Source organism: Dendrobates tinctorius, unplaced genomic scaffold (genome assembly GCF_039654945.1).
Source record: "Dendrobates tinctorius isolate UK_male_01 unplaced genomic scaffold, ASM3965494v1 ptg000157l, whole genome shotgun sequence".
NCBI classification, from domain to species: Eukaryota; Metazoa; Chordata; class Amphibia; order Anura; family Dendrobatidae; genus Dendrobates; species Dendrobates tinctorius.
The window spans coordinates 2,523,664-2,548,489 of NW_027361824.1; the positions used below are offsets into that span (position 1 = coordinate 2,523,664).

The 24,826-nt window shown below is 49.8% G+C and overlaps 1 protein-coding gene across 1 annotated transcript in view; it reads left to right on the plus strand.

The window, feature by feature from the left end:
* LOC141051431 (uncharacterized) overlaps window positions 1-24,826 on the plus strand; it is a 244,984-nt gene that overhangs the window by 77,889 nt on the left and 142,269 nt on the right. The window contains 1 exon segment of the mRNA XM_073548362.1: window positions 9,531-10,018. Coding sequence (XP_073404463.1) covers window positions 9,531-10,018 — 488 coding nt within the window.

Genomic DNA, 24,826 nt, shown 5'->3' on the forward strand with positions numbered 1-24,826 from the left:
TTTCTCTAAGATTTTCAGGTTGTCTTGGAGGCCTTTCTCAGTTGGTGACAGAAGCAGCAGGTCAACTGCATACAGCAGGAATTTCACCTGCGCGTCGTGGTGGGTGAGACCTAGTGTGGAAGATTCCAGAGCTGTAGCCAGCTCATTCATGTAAATGTTGAAGAGCGTTGGGCTTAGGCTGCAGCCTTGTCTGACTCCCCAGCTCTGCTGGAAATAAGCTGTTCTTCTGCCGTTTACACTCACACTGCAGAGGTTCTCTGTGTAGGAGCTTTTGATAACATCATAGGGCTTTCCTATTCCTCTCTCCAGCAGTTTCAGGAATAAGCCTGGGTGCCACACCGAATCAAAGGCCTTTTTAAAGTCCACGAAACAGGCGTATATCTTCCCGTTCTTTGTATTGTGGGCGTGACTCTGAATGAGGCTGTGCAGATGTGGTCAGTCGTGCAGTGGTTTGGCATGAACCCTGCTTGGCTCTTGCTGAGGACGTTGTGCTCGGTGAGGAAACTGAGGATCCTCTTGTTCAGGATGCTGTTGTACAGTTTTCCCAAGGTTGCTGCTCCACAGGACTCCGGTGCGTATAAATCGGACGGCATACGCATGGTGTTTTGCCCGATATTTTCTCGCAGCCATTGACTTGCATTGCCAAGTCTCGTCTGAGACACGCAGCATGCTGAGATTTTTTTCTCAGTCCTATTTCATCTGACATAAAACTTGCAGATGAGATGTCACCTATTGAATAACATTGGTCCAATGTTTTATCCGTTTTTTATGGGATTGCACTCGTGCGTTGTTCTCGCCAGTGGGTATGAGCCATAAGAATAATGCGATCAGGTCTCTCACCAAGACATGGAGCAATGCAGATGCGGCAATTTCTTGCTTTGGCACCACACATTACTTTGCTCGCTGTCATTTCATATGACTGTAGATGACATTTTGTGTCTGGCCAGAAGTCAGCCGGATTCCTGCCATCCCGCACTAGCTCTCGTCGGCTCCACTTTCCATGATGAAGCCGCTGTTATGTGCTGCCATGTCCCCGCTGTAAGGCAGCAGCCAGATGTGGGAGCAGTGGTTATTCCTCATGGTTCTCTCTGCTGCGGGGTTCATGGTTCCTGGTATATGGTGTGACGGCCGTTCTGGGGTGAAGAGGATGATTCAATGATAGGTCCAGTTTGCCTCAGGTTTATGTGACTGATTCACACATGAACGCTGCCCCCTATGTCCTTCTCATGGAATTTCTATAAGGGTGAGTCCACATTACTATAAAAACAAGGGCAAAAAATCCAATAAGGCCTTATTAATAACGGTGCCCTATAATACTGGATGCAGTCCCATTGGTGATCATAGCCACAAACCGCTGAAGTAGTGGAACTGCCATTCCATCCATTGGAGATCACACCATGACGGGATGTCTCCGCACATAGTGGACTTACATCCATTGTGAGAACTCATCGTTCCATGGTACAGGCTCCATAGTGACCCTGCATCCATTGTGAGAACGCATCTGATACAGGAGCGATACACCCAGATATTCATCAGATACCGGAGCGATACACCAGATATTCATCAGATACAGGAGTGATACACCAGGGGGAATATTCATCAGATAAAGGAGCAATATACCAGCGGGAATATTCATCGGATGCAGGAGCGATACACCAGGGGGAATATTCATCAGATACAGGAGCGATACACCAGGGGGAATATTCATCAAATACAGGAGCGATACACCAGGGGGAATATTCATCAGATACAGGAGCGATACACCAGGGGGAATATTCATCAGATACAAGAGCGATCCACCAGGGGGAATATTCATCAGATACAAGAGCGATCCACCAGATATTCATCAGATACAGGAGCGATACACCGGGGGGGATATTCACCAGATACAGGAGCGATACACCAGATATTCGTTAGATACAGGAGCGATACACCAGGGGGAATATTCATCAGATACAAGAGCGATCCACCAGGGGGAATATTCATCAGATACAGGAGCGATACACCAGGGGGATATTCACCAGATACAGGAGCGATACACGAGGGGGATATTCATCAGATACAGGAGCGAAACACCAGGGGGATATTCATCAGATACAGGAGCGAAACACCATGGGGATATTCATCAGATACAGGAGTGATACACCAGGGGGATATTCATCAGATACAGGAGCGATACACCAGGGGGATATTCACCAGATACAGGAGCGATACACCAGATATTCGTTAGATACAGGAGCGATACACCAGGGGGAATATTCATCAGATAAAAGAGCGATCCACCAGGGGGAATATTCATCAGATACAGGAGCGATACACCAGGGGGATATTCACCAGATACAGGAGCGATACACCAGGGGAATATTCATCAGATACAGGAGCGAAACACCAGGGGGATATTCATCAGATACAGGAGCGAAACACCAGGGGGATATTCATCAGATACAGGAGCGATACACCAGGGGAATATTCATCAGATACAGGAGCGATACACCAGGGGGATATTCATCAGATACAGGAGCGAAACACCAGGGGGATATTCATCAGATACAGGAGCGAAACACCAGGGGGATATTCATCAGATACAGGAGCGAAACACCAGGGGGATATTCATCAGATACAGGAGTGATACACCAGGGGGATATTCATCAGATACAGGAGCGAAACACCAGATATTCATCAGATACCGGAGCGATACACCAGGGGGATATTCATCAGATACAGGAGCGATACACCAGATATTCATCAGATACAGGAGCGATACACCAGGGGGAATATTCATCAGATACAGGAGCGATACACCAGGGGGATATTCATCAGATACAGGAGCGAAACACCAGGGGGAATATCAGATACAGGAGCGATACACCAGATATTCATCAGATACAGGAGCGATACACCAGGGGGAATATTCATCAGATACAGGAGCGACACACCAGATATTCATCAGATACAGGAGCGATCCACCAGATATTCGTTAGATACAGGAGCGATACACTAGGGGGATATTCATCAGATACAGGAGCGATACACCAGGGGGATATTCATCAGATACAGGAGCGAAACACCAGGGGGATATTCATCAGATACAGGAGCGAAACACCAGGGGGAATATTCATCAGATACCGGAGCGATACACCAGGGGGATATTCATCAGATACAGGAGCGATACACCAGGGGGATATTCATCAGATACAGGAGCGAAACACCAGGGGGAATATTCATCAGATACCGGAGCGATACACCAAATATTCATCAGATACAGGAGCGATACACCAGGGGGATATTCATCAGATACAGGAGCGAAACACCAGGGGGAATATTCATCAGATACAGGAGCGATACACCAGGGGGATATTCATCAGATACAGGAGCGATACACCAGGGGGATATTCATCAGATACAGGAGCGAAACACCAGGGGGAATATTCATCAGATACCGGAGCGATACACCAAATATTCATCAGATACAGGAGCGATACACCAGGGGGATATTCATCAGATACAGGAGCGAAACACCAGGGGGAATATTCATCAGATACCGGAGCGATACACCAGATATTCATCAGATACAGGAGCGATACACCAGGGGGATATTCATCAGATACAGGAGCGATACACCAGGGGGATATTCATCAGATACAGGAGCGATACACCAGGGGGAATATTCATCAGATACCGGAGCGATACACCAGGGGGATATTCTTCAGATACAGGAGCGATACACCAGATATTCATCAGATACCGGAGCGATACACCAGGGGGATATTCATCAGATACCGGAGCGATACACCAGGGGGATATTCTTCAGATACAGGAGCGATACACCAGATATTCATCAGATACCGGAGTGATACACCAGGGGATATTCATCAGATACAGGAGCGATACACCAGATATTCATCAGATACAGGAGCGATACACCAGATATTCATCAGATACCGGAGGGACACACCAGGGGGATATTCATCAGATACCGGAGCGAAACACCAGGGGGATATTCATCAGATACAGGAGCGATACACCAGGGGGATATTCATCAGATACAGGAGCGATACACCAGGGGGATATTCATCAGATACCGGAGCGATACACCAGGGGGATATTCATCAGATACAGGAGCGATACACCAGGGGGAATATTCATCAGATACTGGAGCGATACACCAGGGGGATATTCTTCAGATACAGGAGCGATACACCAGATATTCATCAGATACCGGAGCGATACACCAGGGGGATATTCATCAGATACCGGAGCGATACACCAGGAGGATATTCATCAGATACCGGAGCGATACACCAGGGGGATATTCTTCAGATACAGGAGCGATACACCAGATATTCATCAGATACCGGAGCGATACACCAGGGGGATATTCATCAGATACCGGAGCGATACACCAGGGGGATATTCATCAGATACCGGAGCGATACACCAGGGGGATATTCATCAGATACCGGAGCGATACACCAGGGGATATTCATCAGATACAGGAGCGATACACCAGGGGGATATTCATCAGATACAGAAGTGATACACCGTGTTCGTCGAGCAAAGTTTTTAACAAAGCGACGGTAATATCCGGCCAGTCCCAGAAACGCCTGCACATCCTTTACCAAAAACATACTGATAGGGAATATAGATTGTGAGCTCCTTCGGGGACAGTGATAATAATGTGTGCAAACTGTAAAGCGCTGTGGAATATGTTAGCGCGATATAAAAATAAAGATTATTATTACTATTTACCGTCTCGGGGGTAGGCCACTCCTGTATCACAGCGATCTTCTCCCGAGACGGTCACACGCCTTCAGAGGAGACAACGTTCCCCAGATACTCGATCTGAGTGCGAAACAGGTGGCATTTCTGGGGTTTTCTCCTTCAACCGGCACGCCTGCAGTCGACAATGCACCTGCCCTAACCGGTACAGGTGGTCCTCAAAAGTGGCAGCATATATGATGATGTCGTCGAGGCAGATCAGCGTGGCCTCGAATTTCAGGTCGCCCAAGCATTGGAAGGTCCCCAGGGCATTGGCCAGACCGAAGGGCATCCGACTGAATTCAAATAGGCCTATGGGCAAGATGAAAACCATCTTCGCCCAGTCCTGTTCTGACATGGGTACCTGCCAATACTCACTGGCCAGATCTAGAGTGGAAATGTACTTTGCTTTCCCCAATGCGGACAAGGATTCTTCGATTCGAGGAAGGGGGTAATAGTCTTTGATGGTACAGGCACTGAACTTCCGATAGTCCACACAAAACCGCAATGTTCCATCTTTTTTCCGCACCAGCACGATGGGAGCGGCCCAAGGGCTTTGACTTTCCAGGATGACCCCCTTTTGCAGCATTTGGCCCAGCAAGATCTTCACCTCCTGATACAGTTGCGGGGGAATCGGCCTGTAGCGCTCTCTGATGGAGGTCTTGCTTTCAGTGGGGATCCTGTGAGTAATGGCTGTGGTGCAGCCGAAGTCCTCTTCGTGGCGATCGAACACTTCCTTATATTGAACTAGAAGAGCCTCCACTTGCTGTACATGGGATTGCCCTAGGCCAGAGAGCTCTGCCCGCATTTGTTCCAGGATGGCTCGCCCTTCTTGTTCAGGCAGGAGCTCCGAGGCCTGGGTTGAGTTTACAGTCACGGCCCAGGGTTCCCCTCGGGCATATCCCTAGCTGCAGTGTCAAAGGTGGCTGCACCACCTCCAGCGGCTTTCCTACTTTGGCCATCTCGCAGCGGGGTCTCATGATGATATCTTGGTCTTCCAGATTGACACAGTGTAAAAGCACTGTCCCCTGCCTCACGGTGGCCAGGGCGCAGGCCACTAGGAGACCCAGGGGTAACTGTTCCGCCCACGAAGGTTCCACTTGTACTTCTACTCCGTCCAAGGCGACTTGGGCTCGGATGAGCAATGAGACCACTGTATGACAAGGTGGTAACACGAGATGAGCAGCCGTGGGCGTGATCACCTTTACCAACACTTCTCCTTCCTGGCAGGTCTCCTGGACTTGCGTTCCTCGCACCAACTGGGTGGTCTGGGTGCTCCATTGTTTCAAAGTCTCCTGGGCAGGATCACTGAGGAGGCTGCCAAAGTGTTTTAGCACGTTCATGCCCAGGGTGTCAGTGTGTCCGCCGCTCACCTCCCCTTTGATCAGGACCACTCCCCGACACCCCAGCTCTTTGCCACACATAGAGATCTGCATCCATGCTACCCCGGCAACACAGAATATAATGTAACCCCCTCATAAGGTATAATGCACCCCCTCATATAGTATAATGCAGAACCCCTCATAGGGTATAATGCAGCCCCCTCGCACGTCTCCTCTCCCACTCGCGGCTCCGCTCCGTACACCTCGTACACGCGCGGCTCCGCTCCGTACACCTCGTACACGCGCGGCTCCGCTCCGTACACCTCGTACACGCGCGGCTCCGCTCCGTACACCTCGTACACGCGCGGCTCCGCTCCGTACACCTCGTACACGCGCGGCTCCGCTCCGTACACCTCGTACACGCGCGGCTCCGCTCCGTACACCTCGTACACGCTCGGCTCCGCTCCGTACACCTCGTACACGCGCGGCTCCGCTCCGTACACCTCGTAACGCTCCGCTCCGTACACCTCGTACACACGCGGCTCCGCTCCGTACACCTCGTACACGCTCCGCTCCGCACACCTCGTACACGCGCGGCTCCGCTCCGTACACCTCGTACACGCGCGGCTCCGCTCCGTACACCTCGTACACGCGCGGCTCCGCTCCGTACACCTCGTACACGCGCGGCTCCGCTCCGTACACCTCGTACACGCGCGGCTCCGCTCCGTACACCTCGTACACGCGCGGCTCCGCTCCGTACACCTCGTACACGCGCGGCTCCGCTCCGTACACCTCGTACACGCGCGGCTCCGCTCCGTACACCTCGTACACGCGCGGCTCCGCTCCGTACACCTCGTAACGCTCTGCTCCGTACACCTCGCACACGCGCGGCTCCGCTGCGCACACCTCATACACGCGCGGCTCCGCTGCGCACACCTCATACACGCGCGGCTCCGCTGCGCACACCTCGTACACGCGCGGCTCCGCTGCGCACACCTCGTACACACGCGGCTCCGCTCCGTACACCTCGTAACGCTCCGCTCCGTACACCTCGTACACACTCCGCTCCATACACCTCGTACACGCTCCGCACACCTCATGCGCGCGGCTCCGCACACCTCATACACGCGCGGCTCCGCACACCTCATACACGCGCGGCTCCGCACACCTCATACACGCGCGCGGCTCCGCTCTGTACACCTCGTACACGCGCGGCTCCGCTCTGTACACCTCGTACACGCGCGGCTCCGCTCTGTACACCTCGTACACGCGCGGCTCCGCTCTGTACACCTCGTACACGCGCGGCTCCGCTCTGTACACCTCGTACACGCGCGGCTCCGCTCTGTACACCTCGTACACGCGCGGCTCCGCTCTGTACACCTCGTACACATGCGGCTCCGCTCCGTACACCTCGTACACACGCGGCTCCGCTCGGTAGACCTCGTAACGCTCCGCTCCGTACACCTCGTAACGCTCCGTACACCTCGTACACACGCGGCTCCGCTCCGTACACCTCGTAACGCTCCGCTCCGTACACCTCGTAACGCTCCGTACACCTCGTACACACGCGGCTCCGCTCCGTACACCTCGTACACACGCGGCTCCGCTCCGTACACCTCGTACACACGCGGCTCCGCTCCGTACACCTCGTACACACGCGGCTCCGCTCCGTACACCTCGTACACACGCGGCTCCGCTCCGTACACCTCGTACACACGCGGCTCCGCTCCGTACACCTCGTACACACGCGGCTCCGCTCCGTACACCTCGTACACACGCGGCTCCGCTCCGTACACCTCGTACACACGCGGCTCCGCTCCGTACAACTCGTACACACGCGGCTCCGCTCCGTACACCTCGTACACACGCGGCTCCGCTCCGTACACCTCGTACACACGCGGCTCCGCTCCGTACACCTCGTACACACGCGGCTCCGCTCCGTACACCTCGTACACACGCGGCTCCGCTCCGTACACCTCGTACACACGCGGCTCCGCTCCGTACAACTCGTACACACGCGGCTCCGCTCCGTACACCTCGTACACACGCGGCTCCGCTCTGTACACCTCGTACACACGCGGCTCCGCTCCGTACAACTCGTACACACGCGGCTCCGCTCCGTACAACTCGTACACACGCGGCTCCGCTCCGTACACCTCGTACACACGCGGCTCCGCTCCGTACACCTCGTACACACGCGGCTCCGCTCCGTACAACTCGTACACACGCGGCTCCGCTCCGTACACCTCGTACACACGCGGCTCCGCTCCGTACACCTCGTACACACGCGGCTCCGCTCCGTACACCTCGTACACACGCGGCTCCGCTCCGTACACCTCGTACACACGCGGCTCCGCTCCGTACACCTCGTACACACGCGGCTCCGCTCCGTACAACTCGTACACACGCGGCTCCGCTCCGTACACCTCGTACACACGCGGCTCCGCTCTGTACACCTCGTACACACGCGGCTCCGCTCCGTACAACTCGTACACACGCGGCTCCGCTCCGTACAACTCGTACACACGCGGCTCCGCTCCGTACACCTCGTACACACGCGGCTCCGCTCTGTACACCTCGTACACACGCGGCTCCGCTCCGTACACCTCGTACACACGCGGCTCCGCTCTGTACACCTCGTACACACGCGGCTCCGCTCCGTACAACTCGTACACACACGCGGCTCCGCTCGGTAGACCTCGTAACGCTCCGTACACCTAGTACGCGCGCGGCTCCGCTACATCCACACTGTTAAACCCCTCCTGACCCAACACAGAAACCCCTCATCCAGCACCATGACAACCAGCAAGCAGAGGCTCCTGATCATGTGACCACTGACTCTGCCCCTCCTGTGACCTCATCACAGGTCCTGTGCCACAGAGCAGTCAGGGCCTTCCACCTTCTAGCCCGCCAGTGCCTCAGGGACTGCTGCACCAATCAGCGTCAGGCCAATTGCAGCCTGGCAGCCAATCAAAGCGCGGAGCTGCACAGCCAATGAGCGGCTGCAGCTCCCAAACAGTCACTCCCCTGACACTCCCTCTACACAACGCAAACTCTCGGCCAGCAGAGGTTAAGACCCCGCCCCTTCCGGTGACGTCATCCCCTGGCAGGACTCTCCGGGCTGGAAGTTTCCTTAGGTTGAGCGCAGAGTGTATAGGCTCCTTCCAGGTCCTAACTGCAGCCCATACAGTCTAGCCGGCTCACTACTAAACCCTCCTGTCTGTCACTGACCTCACTCCACACTGCTGACAGCCGCCGGCACCAGAGAGACAGCTGAGACACGTGTGTAATGGAGGCTTCTCTCTCTGCCTTTGCTGTCAGAACACGCCCCCCGGTATGACACGCCCCCAGAACTGACATCACACCTGGAAGGAGCCCATACAATCTAGCATTTGCCCTTCCACCTTCTAGCCTGCCAGTGCCTCAGGGACAGAGCGCGCTCCTGAATGCGCGCCTTCACTGCCCTGCTGCACCAATCAGCGTCAGGCCAATTGCAGCCTGGCAGCCAATCAAATGAGCGGCTGCAGCTCCCAGAGGCTGCCACTCCCCTGACACTCCCACTATACAATGCAAACTCTCGGTCAGCAGAGGACAAGGCCCCGCCCCTTCCGGTGACGTCACCCCCTGACAGGATTCTCTGGGCTGGAAGTTCCGTTATCTCCCGTGGATTCTTCCCGGTGTCCCGGTGCGCGGCTCTGCAGGGGGAGGTCTGTGCAGAGTCCTCGGCATCCTCTGTGCGGGGCATTTATCCCTCCTCCTATATCGCCTCCAGACTCCGCAGCGCTGTACACGTGTTATTATCACTCTCACTACAGCGCTTATTCACACCTGGGGTTCCTGGCTGCGTCTGTGCACTGATTGCGGTTTCCTCTTTGCCTCCAGACAGTAATGTCCTCCCCTCAGGGCCAACTCCCCCCCCTCTCTCTGCATGGAAGGAGGTAATGATGGAGGCGCCTCAGCTGACTCTTCCTCTCCCATCATTCTCTGCTCTGCCTGTGCCACAGAGGGTGCTCATCGCGCACTCTGCACACCGTGTGCCAGGCAGAGCGGGAGCAGCACGAGCACGTTGTGTGTGCTGGACTGTGGGGCCATTCTGGGGTGGGGGGGGGGAATGATATACCATGTGTGGCCTGGGCTGTATACCATGTGTGGCCTGGGCTGTATACCATGTGTGGCCTGGCCTGTATACCATGTGTGGCCTGGCCTGTATACCATGTGTGGCCTGGCCTGTATACCATGTGTGGCCTGGCCTGTATACCATGTGTGGCTGGGCTGTATACCATGTGGTGCTGGGCTATATACCATGTGGTTCCGGGGTATATACCATGTGTGGCTGGGCTATATACCATGTGTGGCTGGGCTGTATACCATGTGTGGCCTGGTCTGTATACCATGTGTGGCCTGGTCTGTATACCATGTGTGGCCTGGTCTGTATACCATGTGTGGCCTGGTCTGTATACCATGTGTGGCTGGGCTGTATACCATGTGTGGCTGGGCTGTATACCATGTGGTGCTGGGCTATATACCATGTGGTGCTGGGCTATATACCATGTGTGGCTGGGCTATATACCGTGTGGTGCTGGGCTATATACCGTGTGGTGCTGGGCTGTATACCATGTGGTGCTGGGCTATATACCATGTGTGGCTGGGCTATATACCATGTGGTGCTGGGCTATATACCATGTGGTGCTGGGCTATATACCATGTGGTGCTGGGCTGTATACCATGTGGTGCTGGGCTGTATACCATGTGGTGCTGGGCTGTATACCATGTGTGGCTGGGCTGTATACCATGTGTGGCTGTGCTGTATACCATGTGGTGCTGGGCTATATACCATGTGGTGCTAGGCTGTATACCATGTGGTGCTGGGCTGTATACCATGTGGTGCTGGGCTATATATACCATGTGTGGCTGGGCTGTATACCATGTGTGGTCAGGGCTATATACCATGTATGGCTGGGCTGTATACCATGTGTGGTCAGGGCTATATACCATGTGTGGCCTGGGCTATATACCATGTGTGGTCTGGGCTATATACCATGTGTGGCCTGGGCTATATACCATGTGTGGCCTGGGCTATATACCATGTGTGGCCTGGGCTATATACCATGTGTGGCCTGTGCTATATACCATGTTGTGCTGGGCTATATACCATGTGTGGCTGTGCTGTATACCATGTGGCTGGGCTGTCTACCATGTGTGGCTGGGCTGTATACCATGTGTGGCTGGGCTGTATACCATGTGGTGCTGGGCTATATACCATGTGTGGCTGGACTGTATACCATGTGTGGCCAAGGCTGTATACCATGTGTGGCCAAGGCTATATACCATGTGAGGCTGTGCTATATACCATATGGTGCTGGGCTGTATACCATGTGTGGCTGGGCTATATACCATGTGTGGCTGGGCTGTATACCATGTAGTGCTGGGCTGTATACCATGTGTGGCTGGGCTATATACCATGTGGTGCTGGGCTATATACTATGCGGCTGTGTTTTATACCATGGAGGGTACATTTTAAATTATATTCTATGGGGGAGGCTGTTATATAATATGGGGGGCTGTATTATATTATATTTTATGGGAGGTGATTGCATCATACTCTGAGGGGGCTACATTATACTATATGAGAAGGCTACATTGTATTCTACGGAGGGGGTACATTATACTATAGGGGCTGCATTATATTCTGTGGGGGGCTGCACTAGAGTATATGAGGGGGGCTACATTATATTCTATGAGGGGCTGTATTATATTATATTTTATGGGGAGTGATTGCATCATACTCTGAGGGGGCTACATTATACTATATGAGAAGGCTACATTGTATTCTACGGAGGGGGTACATTATTCTATGGGGGGCTGCACTAGAGTATATGAGGGGGGCTACATTATATTCTATGAGGGGCTGTATTATATTATATTTTATGGGAGGTGATTGCATCATACTCTGAGGGGGCTACATTATACTATATGAGAAGGCTACATTGTATTCTATGGAGGGGCTACATTATACTATATAAGGTGCTGCATAATCTATGGGGGGCTGCACTATAGTATATGAGGGGGGCTACATTATATTCTGTGGGGTAGCTGCATTATGCTCTATGGGATGGCTGCATTATACTATAAGAGAAGGGCTGTATTATATTCTATGGGGGGTTACATTATACTGTATGGCGAGGCTGCATTATATTCTATGGGGGTTACATTATATTGTATGGCAGGGCTGCATTATGCTCTATGGGATGGCTGCATTATACTATATGTGGGCTGCATTATACTGTATCGAGGACTATGGGGAATACATTATATGACGAACTATGGGGAGCATTATACTATGGGAAGTGAATTGTACTACATGGATGACTGGCGGTGTACAGTATTATACTATATGGAGGACTATGAGGAGTGTATTATACTATATGGAGGAATATGGGGCACATTATATTATATGGAGGACTATAAGGGGTAAACTGTAGATAACATGATACTGTATGGTAATCTGTTAGTGATCCATTAGTGATCGTTCTGTCCCCATCTTTCTTTCTCAGACAGTGGAAAGAGGCCGGGAAACAATTGTTGAACGACTTCAGTATTGTCGATCACACTCGTTTAGGCTAGTTTCACACTAGCGTTTCCTGGAGCTGCAGAGGGATGCGCACGGCCGCCATGAAGCTCCGCCCACGGCCGCACCTCCTACGGTCAGCTCCGCCTATGGGCGCATGACGCTGCATGCGACTTGCGTCCCCTATTTTTAGCGTTGGATACGCAGGCCGTGTGCAGGTATGCGTTTGCCGGTGCATGCATCCTTTTCACGGAATCGCACCGTATTGCATTTTGGTGAGATTGGCGCACCATCAAATGGACGCCTGCGCCGGCAAACGCATACCTGTGCACGGCCTGGGTACCCAATGCTAAAGATAGGGTCCACAAGTCGCATGCAGCGTCATGCGCCCATAGGCGGAGCTGACCGGAGGACATGCGGCAGTGGACGGAGCTTCATGGCGGCCGTGCGCATCTCTCCGCAGCTCCAGGAAACGCTATTGTGAAACTAGCCTTAGCGGCCTGAACTCAGCACATGTAGCTACAACCGAAATGCTTCTGTGTAATGTGCAATATGTTAGCATTTGGGGCCCCATTTTAAACTTTGCCTAGGGCCCCACTTTGCCTAAAACCGGCCCTGCCTCACCCTTTGTCCCGACCACTGTAATAATTCTCCCTTCTTCCCCCCACATGATAATATTCCCCTATTCACCTGCAGGCGGCCATAATTCCTTCTATGTGCCCCTACATAGTATTACTGCCCCTTGTGTGCCCCCATGTATTAGTAATGCCGCCTATGTGCCCCCATGTATTAGTAATGCCCCCTATGTGCCCCATATATTAGTAATGTCCCCTATGTGCCCCATATATTAGTAATGTCCCCTATGTGCCCCCATATATTAGTAATGCTCCCTATGTGCACCCATATATTAGTAATGCTCCCTATGTGCCCCCATATATTAGTAATGTCCCCTATGTGCCACATATATTAGCAATGTCCCCTATGTGCCCCCAGTCATTACACTGGCTACCCATCCACTCCAGAATCCAGTATAAACTTATTACCCTCACCACAAAGCCCTCCATGGCTCAGCACCACCCTACATCTCCTCCCTTGTTTCAGTATACCACCCTACCCGCGCCCTCCGTTCTGCTGATGACCTGAGGTTAGCATCCTCGATAATCAGAACCTCCCACTCCCGTCTCCAAGACTTTACACGTGCTGCGCCAATTCTTTGGAAAGCACTTCCCAGGTCAATACAATTAGTCCCCAATCCCCACAATCTTAAGCGTGCCCTGAAAACGCATTTATTCAGACTGGCCTACCACCTCAACACATTAACCTAATCTATCCCTGGGTGGCACAGTCAAAAGTTTTACCATAACCAGGTTTCCCACTTCATGTTCCCACATGCTTTATGCATCTATTAGCCCTCTGTGTCTGTACTGTTACACGCTTAACATTATGGCTGGTCCATACAATCAGGGTGTCACATCGCCATCGTATACAGGGACTGCTGTTCCTGCTTCGGCCACTAGGAGGCATCAGACTGGCACGTCGCCGTCAGATCCGTGCTCTGCTATTCCGGTCTTGGCCTCTGGGAGGCGCCGGACTGTCAAGTCACGGTCAAACTCGGGGATGGCTGTTCCTGCCTCGGCCACTGGGAGGCGACGTGGTCCGCCCGTGGGTACTGCTAACAGGGAGGAGGCTCCTCCGCAGGCATCTGGCGGCCGCAGGCTGCGCTCCTCTGTCGGTCATGAAGGGGTTGGTGCATCACCATCTGGCCTGGTCCTGGGGGCGGTCCTAATGACGTCGTCAGACCGTGAACCTGTGATGGATGATCTGATCCCTCAAATACCTTGGGGCCTGTCTTGCAGGCCGCCAGATATAGTCTTGGTTTCCCCAGTGTGCTAGTTTGTTATTTGCTATCTTTGACTCTGACCTTTGCCTGGATTTCTGACTCTGCTCCTGCCTAACGATTTTGTACCTCTGCCTCCCTCCCGGTTTATGACTCTGACCTTGGCCTGGATTTGACTCTGCTACTGTCTGCCGTTTTTGTACCTCTGCTGCCCACCTGGTTTAGACTTGGATTCCTGACTACGCTTTTGGTCCTGTTTTTTAACCCCTTTCTGGCGACCGTCCTGCTCTGGTCCGCTGCTTTTATCTAGACAGCTACCTCCTGGGCTCTGCTGTAAATCCAGATCCCTGTATAGGGGTAAAGGGTATCGTGGTTGCTCGGGGTGCTGTCTTACTACAGCCCAGACTCGCAGACGGACGTCACATTATATCTGGCCCAAAAAACCGTTTTTGTATATATCCAACATATATAAAAGCAGTGTCCCTGACCTTTTTTTTCTTCTCCCTTCTCCTGCGTGAGTTGGTTCTTTGACCTAACACCTGTTACCTGCTTCAGTGCACAGCCTGGAGGAGCACTCTCATCCTCCTACACAAGCATGCAGCAGTCTGGAGACTTCAGGGAAAACGCCAGACGTCAGAGATCCACAGTCCTGGGACATCGGCCCCTGGGCAGCTCTGGTCAAACCTGCCCGGGGGCTCAGATATTGCCCGCAAATGCGGCTAAAGTTTTGTTACCCGTCTCTCTCTTATTTTGTAAGAAATCTTTGTGCTTGAAGGCTTATGTGGATAGTGGCTCTGAGGGAAATTTCATGGATTCTTTGGTTGCCAGGAATCTGGGTGTACCGCTATTGAGGCTTAGTGCCCCTACTAAAACCACTGCTATCAATGGCACATCTATTATTCAGGGTGGAGTGGATCTCGTTACTCCAGGAATTGCTATGTCAGTGGGGGCATTACATACGGAACATATCTCATCTTTTGTGATTGATGATTTATCAGTCGCAGTTGTTTTGGGTATGCTGTGGTTACACAAGCACAATCCTGTCATTGACTGGCACCTTGGTGATATTGTGCGCTGGAGTCCACAGTGTCAGGATAACTGCATATCGCTAGCAGTGAGCCAGGTTAATGTTACAACCCCCGTCATACCGTTTGCTTTCAGGGACTATGAGGATGTCTTTTCTGAAGTGGAATCTGAGAAATTACCCCCTCATAGAGAACATGATTGCCCTATAGACTTGATTCCGGAAGCCCGTCTCCCAAAGGGGAGAATATTTAATCTCTCTGGTCCAGAGCGTCAGGCCATGAATGACTACATAGCAGACAGTTTACAAAAAGGCTTTGTTAGACCGTCCACTTCACCAGTTGGGGCCGGGTTCTTTGTGGAAAAGAAAGATGGAGGTCTCAGACCCTGCATTGATTACCGGGAATTAAACGCAATCACTGTAAAGAACCAGTATCCGCTTCCACTCATCCCTGATCTTTTTAATCAGCTTATGGGAGCCCGTTGGTTTACTAAACTTGACCTCCGGGGGGCATATAATCTAGTCTGCATAAGAGAGGGAGATGAGTGGAAAACCGCGTTTAACACCCCCTTGGCCACTTTGAGTACCTCGTAATGCCGTTCGGACTTAGTAACGCACTTGCCGTGTTTCAAAATTTTGTGAATGGTATTTTCAGAGACATTTGTGGGGTGTATGTAGTCATGTATTTGGATGACATCCTGATTTACTCTGCTGACCCTGCGACACGCTCAACACATCTGTTCTGTGCTCCAAAGACTGCGAGAACATTCTTTATTTTCTAAACTAGAGAAATGTGTTTTTTTTTGCTGAGGAGGTACAGTTTCTGGGGTACATGGTCTCAGGCAAAGGGTTCCGCATGGATCCTGCCAAGATCCATCCCATTATAGCATGGGTACAACCCAAATCGCTAAAAGCGCTGCAGCGATTCTTAGGGTTTGCCAATTATTACCGCAAATTTATCAAGGGTTTCTCAGAGATTGCCAAACCACTCACGGATTTGACCCGGAAGGGGGCAGATGTGGCTAATTGGAAACCTGAGGCACTTTAGGCATTTTCTACCTTAAAGGAGTGTTTTGTGGCTAACCTGGTACTAATCCATCCTGACCTAGACCGGCCGTTTGTGGTAGAAGTGGATGACTCTGAGGTTGGAGTAGGGGCACTGCTTTCACAAGGCACGGCAGCCCTTGCACAACTTCGTCCATGTGCTTTCTTTTCCCGAAAGTTGTCTCCTACGGAGAGGAATTATGATATAGAGAATCGGGAATTGTTGGCCATAAAATGGGCCTTTGAGGAATGGCGTCACTTCCTCGAAGGTGCTAAACATAAAATTACAGTGATCACAGATCACAAGAACTTGACCTACCTGGAGTCAGCCAAAAGCCTGAATTCTAGACAGGCAAGGTGGGCCTTGTTTTTCTCGAGATTTGACTTTATCACATTCCGTCCAGGTACTAAAAACGTAAGGGCTGATGCCCTCTCAGTTTTTGCCCCTCACAAGCCGAGGACTCTGAAGCAGTTCCAATATTGGCCAATGGGATTGTTGTTTCGGCTGTGTCTTTGGACCTTCTGCAGGTGATCCGTAGGTCCCCAGAACAAGCCCCTGACATGATGCCCCCCAAAAAAATTATTAGTTCCGGCCACGTTTCGCCTGCAAGTTCTGAAAGAGTCGCACGACTCTGTTCTGACAGGCCATCCTGGTGTCAATAATACCACCAGACTGGTGACTAGGAATTTTGGTGGCAGACGGTGGTTAAGGATAGTAAAGATTGTGTTAGCTTGTGAAATCTGTGCCCGCGCCAAGTCCCCCCATTATCGCCCTGCCGGCTGGCTCCAGTCCTTGCCCATCCCTGAGAGTCCATGGACCCACATCTCCATGGACTTCATTACTGACCTGCCGCCCTCAGAAGGGAGGACGTGTATCTGGGTGGTGGTGGATAGGTTCAGTAAGCAATGTCATCTTGTTCCCCTGTCTGGTTTACCTAATTCTGAAACTTTGAGTAAGCGCTTCATTGTTCATGTTATACGATTGCACGGCACTCGGGTGAATATTGTGTCCAACAGGGGTACCTGTCATGATATGTATTTTTCCCCAATACTTTGCCATGTCTTGTGTATACCTGTAACAATATGTTTCCTTTCCCCATTGCCTGTGTCTCTGGGACTATAATGTAATTATGTAAGTAACCTGTCTCCTTTCCACAAGACTTGTGTATCTAGACCATAATTGAATTCAGGCTTGGGTCAACACAGCTAGGGGAATCACCATTGTTCTCCTCAGCAGGGGGAGGACTCACAATACACATCCTCGTAGACACCTCGGAGCCATGCGATGGACCAAACCATTGACTAGGAGGTGGGAACTTCTACTCCCCTACACTTGGGCTGATCCCAGGAGCCCAAGACAATGGACTTATGTGTGACCCATCAGATGTGAGTTGGATGCTGAAAGAGAAGGGCGAGGCTGTCTGAGGAAGCCTCGGCCTTAGTGTGATCGTGGCGGATTTCTGGGACTCTAAAAGGACTATGGTTTTGTGATCTGGCACAAGGATTGTCGGGAGGTGCCCCCGAATCAGTTTCCTGTGGACTTATTTTGGGACTCTGCAAATTACCTTCGTGTTGTTCCTGTGTTCTGGTCAATAAATCTGTTGGATCGTTCCCAGGCCTGTTGTTCCTCCTTGCTCTGGAGAATACTCCCGTCACAGTACCCAGTTCGTTTACAAGTTCTGGAGGGCGTTCTGCAAACGCATGGGTGTTGAATTGTCCTTCTCCTCTGCCTATCACCCTGAGACCAATGGTCAAACTGAACGCACCAACCAGGCTCTGGAGCAGTATCTCCGCTGTTACATATTGGAGCATCAATCCTATTGGGTGGAACATCTGCCATTAGCTGAGTTCGCCCTGAACAACCAATACCAGGAGTCCATCAAAACTACCCCTTTCTACTGCAATCACGGACTGCACCCACGCTTTGGTTCATTTTCGGCCAGGTTGTCGGAGCTCCCGGGGGTAGAAAAATCTATACATCGGTTAAAGACTATCTGGTCAAGTAAACACAAACTTGAAGGGGTCCCAGCTTTTGCTGCAAATAGACGGCGATCCAAGGGACCGCACCTGGGAGTTGGGGACAAGGTCTGGCTTTCCACCAAGAATATCAAGCTTAAAGTGCCGTCTGCCAAACTAGGTCCCAGATTCATTGGTCCATATGAAATATTGGAAGTGATTAACCCTGTAGCTTTTCGTTTAAAACTCCCTCAGTCTTTTAAATTGCCCAATGTTTTCCACAAATCTCTTCTCAAGTTGTACCGCTCTCCAATCCATCCTGTCCAGTCCCCTCCTCCTCCTGTTTTGGTCAGGGGCATCTTGGAATACGAAGTCCAGGGTGTTCTTGACTCCCGCTTAGTGAGAGGTTCCGTGCAGTACCTGGTGCACTGGAAGGGCTATGGCCCAGAGGAGAGGTCCTGGGTTCCCGCTAGTGACATCCACGCCAAAGGTTTGATTAGAAAATTTAACCTCCTTCACCCTAACAAACCTGGTTTTGAGGGTCCAGAGGCCCCTCTTAGAAGGCGGGGTACTGTCACATCGCCATCGGATACAGGGACTGCTGTTCCTGCTTCGGCCACTAGGAGGCACCAGACTGGCACGTTGCCGTCAGACCCGAGCTCTGCTATTCCTGTCTGGAAGGCGCCGGACTGTCATGTCACGGTCAAAATCGGGGACGGCTGTTCCTGCCTCTTGGTTTCCCCCAGTGTGCTAGTTTGTTATTTGCTATCTTTGATTCTGACCTTTGCCTGGATTTCTGACTCTGCGCCTGCCTAACGATTTTGTACCTCTGCCTCCCTTTGGGTTTATGATTCTGACCTTGGCCTGGATTTGACTCTGCTACTGTCTGCCATTTTTGTACCTCTGCTGCCCGCCTGGTTTAGACTTGGATTCCTGACTACGCTTTTGGTCCCGTTTTTTAACCCCTTTATGGCGACCGTTTTGCTCTGGTCCGCTGCTCTTATCCAGACAGCTACCTCCTGGGCTCTGCTGTAAATCCAGATCCCTGTATAGGGGTAAAGGGTATCGGGGTTGCTCAGGGTGCTGTCTTACTGCATCCAAACATAAATTAGGTCTGAACAGGTGCTTTCCTAGAGTCGCCAACTCATATATACATTCAAACAAAAAGCAGCACTCTGTAATGCTAAAACATGAAATATGAAAATTGAATTGCATTACTGCACTAGAGATATGAAATGTTGAGAATTCTTAGCGCATAAATTGGCCAATTCATGCGTACCCGGCAGCCACGATAAGGCGATTTCTCGTTGCCAGGACCTAATGCTAATCCTCTCTTAGACCGAAGGCTCTATCTCTATGGAGAGGGGTAGGATCCGGCTGAAATTAAAACCGCCTGATGCAATTTTGGAGCCAATTTTCTTTAGAAACATTTTACATTTTTTTTCCTGGTATTTTTCTTGCAATATAGGAAAGCCTAAGGCCAGAAATAAACCCCATAAAATAATAATAATCTTTATTTATATAGTTATTTATATAGCGCCAACATATTCCGCAGCGCTTTACAGTTTCAAAACACAAGTCATAAGTAACAACGTTACCAATACAATAATTAAAGCAAAATAAGACGACCCTGCTCGTGAGAGCTTACAATCTACAATGAGGTGGGGGAGATACAAAGTACAGGTGTGTATTTACAATGGTGTATTTACAATGATGGTCCAGCCATCTTGGAGTGGGGGATAGATATAGTGAATGGGCTACACACACACATATAAAATGACTTTGATTAGTGAACATGGTAGGCCGCTCTGAACGGATGCATTTTGAGGGAGCGCCTAAAACTGTCCAAATTGTGGATAGTCCTAATTTCTTGGGGTAGAGCATTCCAGAGGATTGGCGCAGCGCGGGAGAAGTCTTAGAGTCGGAGGTGCGGATTAGTGCAGAGGATAGTTGAAAGTCGTTTGCACAGCGCAGCGGTTGGTTAGGCCGAAAGACAGAAATGAGGGAGGAGATGTAGGGGGGTGCCGCACTGTGGAAAGCTTTATGGGTGAGAACAAGTACTTTGAATTGGATCCTATAATGAATGGGCAGCCAGTGTAACGATTGGCGAAGAGGGGAAAAGCAGGGAGGGATGGGAGTCACAGTACTTGGTGGTTGGGAGTGGATTTCCTGACGGATATTATCTATTTTATCTATAAAGTGGGAAGCCAGGTCATCAGCATGAATATCTGTGATAGGGGCTTGTGCTTTTGGCCTGAGAAGGGATTGAAAGGTGTCAAAAAGTTTCTTGGGGTTGTTGGCTAGTGAGGAGATCAGGGTGGAGAAGTAGGTCTGTTTGGCAAGATGAAGGGCAGAGTAATAGGTTTTTAACATAAATTTGAAGTGGATGAAGTCTGCTGGTGTGCAGGTTTTTCTCCATCTGCGTTCAGCACTCCTAGGCCATCACTGGAGAAGTTGAGTTTGCGATGTGAGCCAGGGCTGTTTTACTCTGTGTTTGGATGTTCTGAAGGTGAGAGGCTCTACCTGGTCAAGTGTGCTTCTAAAAGTGTCGTAGTGATAAACAGCCAGATCAGGACAGGGAAGATTGTAGGGAGTCTGAAAGTGTCTGAAGGTTAATGGCTTGTAGATTTCGGAATGTGTGATAGGTAGGAGTGTGCTGGGGTGGGCGAGGATTTGTGAGCGTGAAGGAGAGAATGTTGTGGTCAGAGAGGGGAAGCGGTGAGTTATTTAGGTAGGATATTGAGCAGAGCCGGACAAATACCAGGTCAATGGTGTTACTGTCTTTGGGTGTCTCAGAGGTTGAGAGCTGTGAAAGCCCAAGAGAAGTGGTTAGTGACAGAAGCTGGGATGCAACTGTGGAAGTGGGGCTGTTAATGGGGATGTCACGGGGTCCTTCTCCGATACCACACAATCAACAGAGCGAGGGAAGTGTGAACAATTCCAAGACCTTTATTAGTAGGCAAAACTAAAAGGTCCATAAACTATCCACCACACTGAGGATACAGTAGTCCAGAACACGAATGTAGTTCAGTAACCGGATGAATGTCCAAGGAGATGAGTCCAATAATCAAGCAGACAGAGGATAAAATGGGTCCATATGCTTCTCCTTCTCTCTGGCGTGCTGTCTTCACACAATCATCACCACACAGGGTCTGACTTGTACAGCTCCTGTCCTCCCCATCCCCCTCCTTATGTCCAGGGGTAGTCAGACAGGTTGGGGCGGTTTTCAGGCCTCCCAGACCTGACATAGGTGCCTTGGGGACAGGGCTGTGGAGTCGGTAAGCCACAGTTGCGACTCCGACTCCTGGATTTTATCAGGCTCCGACTCCGACTCCTTCATAAATGGCCAATTCATAACAACAAATTTACTGTTGTAAAATATTAAACATCGTGCTTATTCAGTTTCTCACCATCATATAAGTAATCAGACCACTTAGAGCAAAAACTACATTTATTAGAATACAATTAGAATATAGCAAATAACTTTTATAAACTTTTCTAAACTGTAAGTAAATATGCAATAAACACTTTTATGCAGTTAATAAGAAGAAATCTATAAATTTGTCCTCAGAAAAAGTATTGCCTCTGTCAGATCCTCCTTCATGGATGCCCTCAAATCTGATCTAATTATTTTGAGAGCAGAGAACAAGCTCTCTACACTAACTTGTGTTGGTGGCAAAGCAGTAACCACTCGGGCAACATCTCTGACAATGTCAGGATACAGAGGAATCGCTTGTTGCACTGTTATTTTTGATGAACGGTCAAATTTCTCAATTTCTTTTAGTGCACATGAAAAATTCTGCTGAAATGTACTGGCTGTGTTCCTTGATGGGGATGACTCTTCTTCTATGCGGGAACGCTTTGCACGGTCCTTGTGATCCAAATTTTTTTCGAAATTAAATTCTTCATCAGTTGATGATGAGGGTGAAGATGTGGCAGGACGACCAAATTCTTCTTGTTCCTCCTGACTGTTCTGCAACCCTTTCATCCTTACTGCTATTTCAAACATAGCTTCTTTTCCTTTACTTAGCTGTTGATCATCTAGAAGAATCCGATGCATTGGGTCTACATAAACAGCTGCCAAAAGAATGTTATTTTGTAATAGTAGCTCCTCTCTCCGTTTCATTGATGTAGCAATGCCACTTGCAATTAACCCTCCTCTTTGGGACAGGCGAAACATCAGGTTCTTCCACTCCTTTAAGAAAATACCTGGAGTTAAGTCCTCTGCTTGTAATTTTTTAGTCATTGTAAATGGGTGCTCTAGCAATTTTTCCAGCTCAGTCACCTGATTCCACTGACTTTCATTTAGCGTCAGATGAGGGTTAGCCATGTCTACAAGAAAGGTTTTCATTTCAACCAAGCGCTGAATCATTAAGTAAGTACTGCCCCATCGTGTGGCTTGACCAATAATTGCCCCTTTTCCAGCACGTCTCTTCAAAATTGAGTCAACTTTAGGGGTTCTGGCAACAGTAGCCAATTTTCTCACCTTGCCAATCAGTGCAGCAGCATGTCCTTCTTGAAGACTGTCTCTTATAGCCAGCTGTAGCGTATGCACAACACAGCGCATGTGATGAATGAAAGAACATATTGACACAGTTTCAACAAGATCATCTAAACTATCATGTTGCTGTTCATCTGAAGCAACTTCAGTTTGCTCCTCAGTTACAATACTGTGTTCCTCTATTTCAAACATTTCTGTGTCTGTGGACCCAGAATGTTCTTTTAGCTGCTGGTCACATTAGCTTAATAGTACTTATCATATTTGAAGCATTGTCAGTTACGACAGAAAGAACTTGCTCTTTTTTACGTTCATAGTCTTGCAGAACCTTTTCCACCAAGACCTGGAGAAACTCACTGGTGTGATGAGCTTTGGTGTCTTTTACTGCCAATGTCTTGGTAACTATTTCATTTTTGTCACAAACAAATCGGACATTGATGGCAAAATAGTTCACTCTGTGACGTGTGCAGGCATCCATTTTAAGAAACAGAAAGCGTCCCTTGAGAGTTTTTTTAAGTTCTTCCTTTTGTTTAAAAGCTTCTTCGATTACTAATTTTCTAATACTCTCTCTCTCCAGAGAAACACCAAGCTTGCGGGCCATTTCCCCATTCAGACACATAAAAGCTGGTCGTGAAAATAATGAAATAGGCACACTATCCTTTACAACAAGCTCTATGATCTGTTTTTAAATGTATCTACTGTCATTGTCACAGTAACTTTGTCACTGACAAAATATCTTGCAACTGATGGCTGCAAAGTTCTCTGCTCCTTTGTTTGGCTGGAAGAGCTGGGCACTGGTTCATTGGTTTGGATGCAGGCTTTCAGTACTTCTGGATGAAAGCGCTGTAAATGTCTCTTTAGATTAGAAGCTCTGGTAGGAGCATTTTTATCTTTGCCTGAATATGCACTCATCTTGGCTTCACAGCATTTGTTTTCGTCTGGATCATTTGTCATACACTGACAGACATAATGTTTTCTATCTTGAGTGATGGTGAAATGTTCAAATACAGCTGATTTAATGTGATGCTTCTTTGACATTCTCAGGTTTTTAATTCTGCATTCACAATCCAAATGACAATTGTTTTTCCTAAAAACAATTGTACAAAATTATTGCCAGGTCGTACAACTGATATAGTGGTCAGTAATACTGTTATTATTCCTCATGTACTCACAGTTAACTGATGCAAAGTTTGTTGAAAGGATAATACTTCTTACAGTCTTCCTCTTCTGAGTAACAGGCAGCTGTGAGATGCTTGGAAGAGGCACACCTAGTATGATCTAGTCTAGAGGAGGAGCTTTACTACTAAGAATTTGCAACACATTTTCACTTTCAGTTTCATACATTGTAAGTAGGGGGGTTGGGGCAGCATGAGGTTAACCAAGTATAAGATTAGATAAGGGCAGTGGAGAACAGTGACACACAAGAAGTAAGAAATGTCTCTATCTCCAGCAGAACTGCTTATCAAGTCTCCAGGTCCAGATGAATTACACCCCAGAGTACTGAAGGAGATAGCAGAAGAAATTTTTGAACCCCTCTCCATAATCTTTGAAAATTCTTGGAGAACAGGAGAAGTACCAGAAGACTGGAGAAGAGCAAATGTTGTTCCTATCTTCAAAAAGGGGAAGAAGGTGGACCCAGGCAACTATAGGCCGGTGAGTCTGACTTCTATACCAGGAAAGATCTTTGAACAAATTATTAAACAACATGTATGTCAATACCTGGATAAGAATGAAGTGATTAAACAGAGTCAGCATGGGTTTGTAACTAATAAGTCATGTCAGACTAACTTAATTTCCTTCTATGACGGAATCACTGATT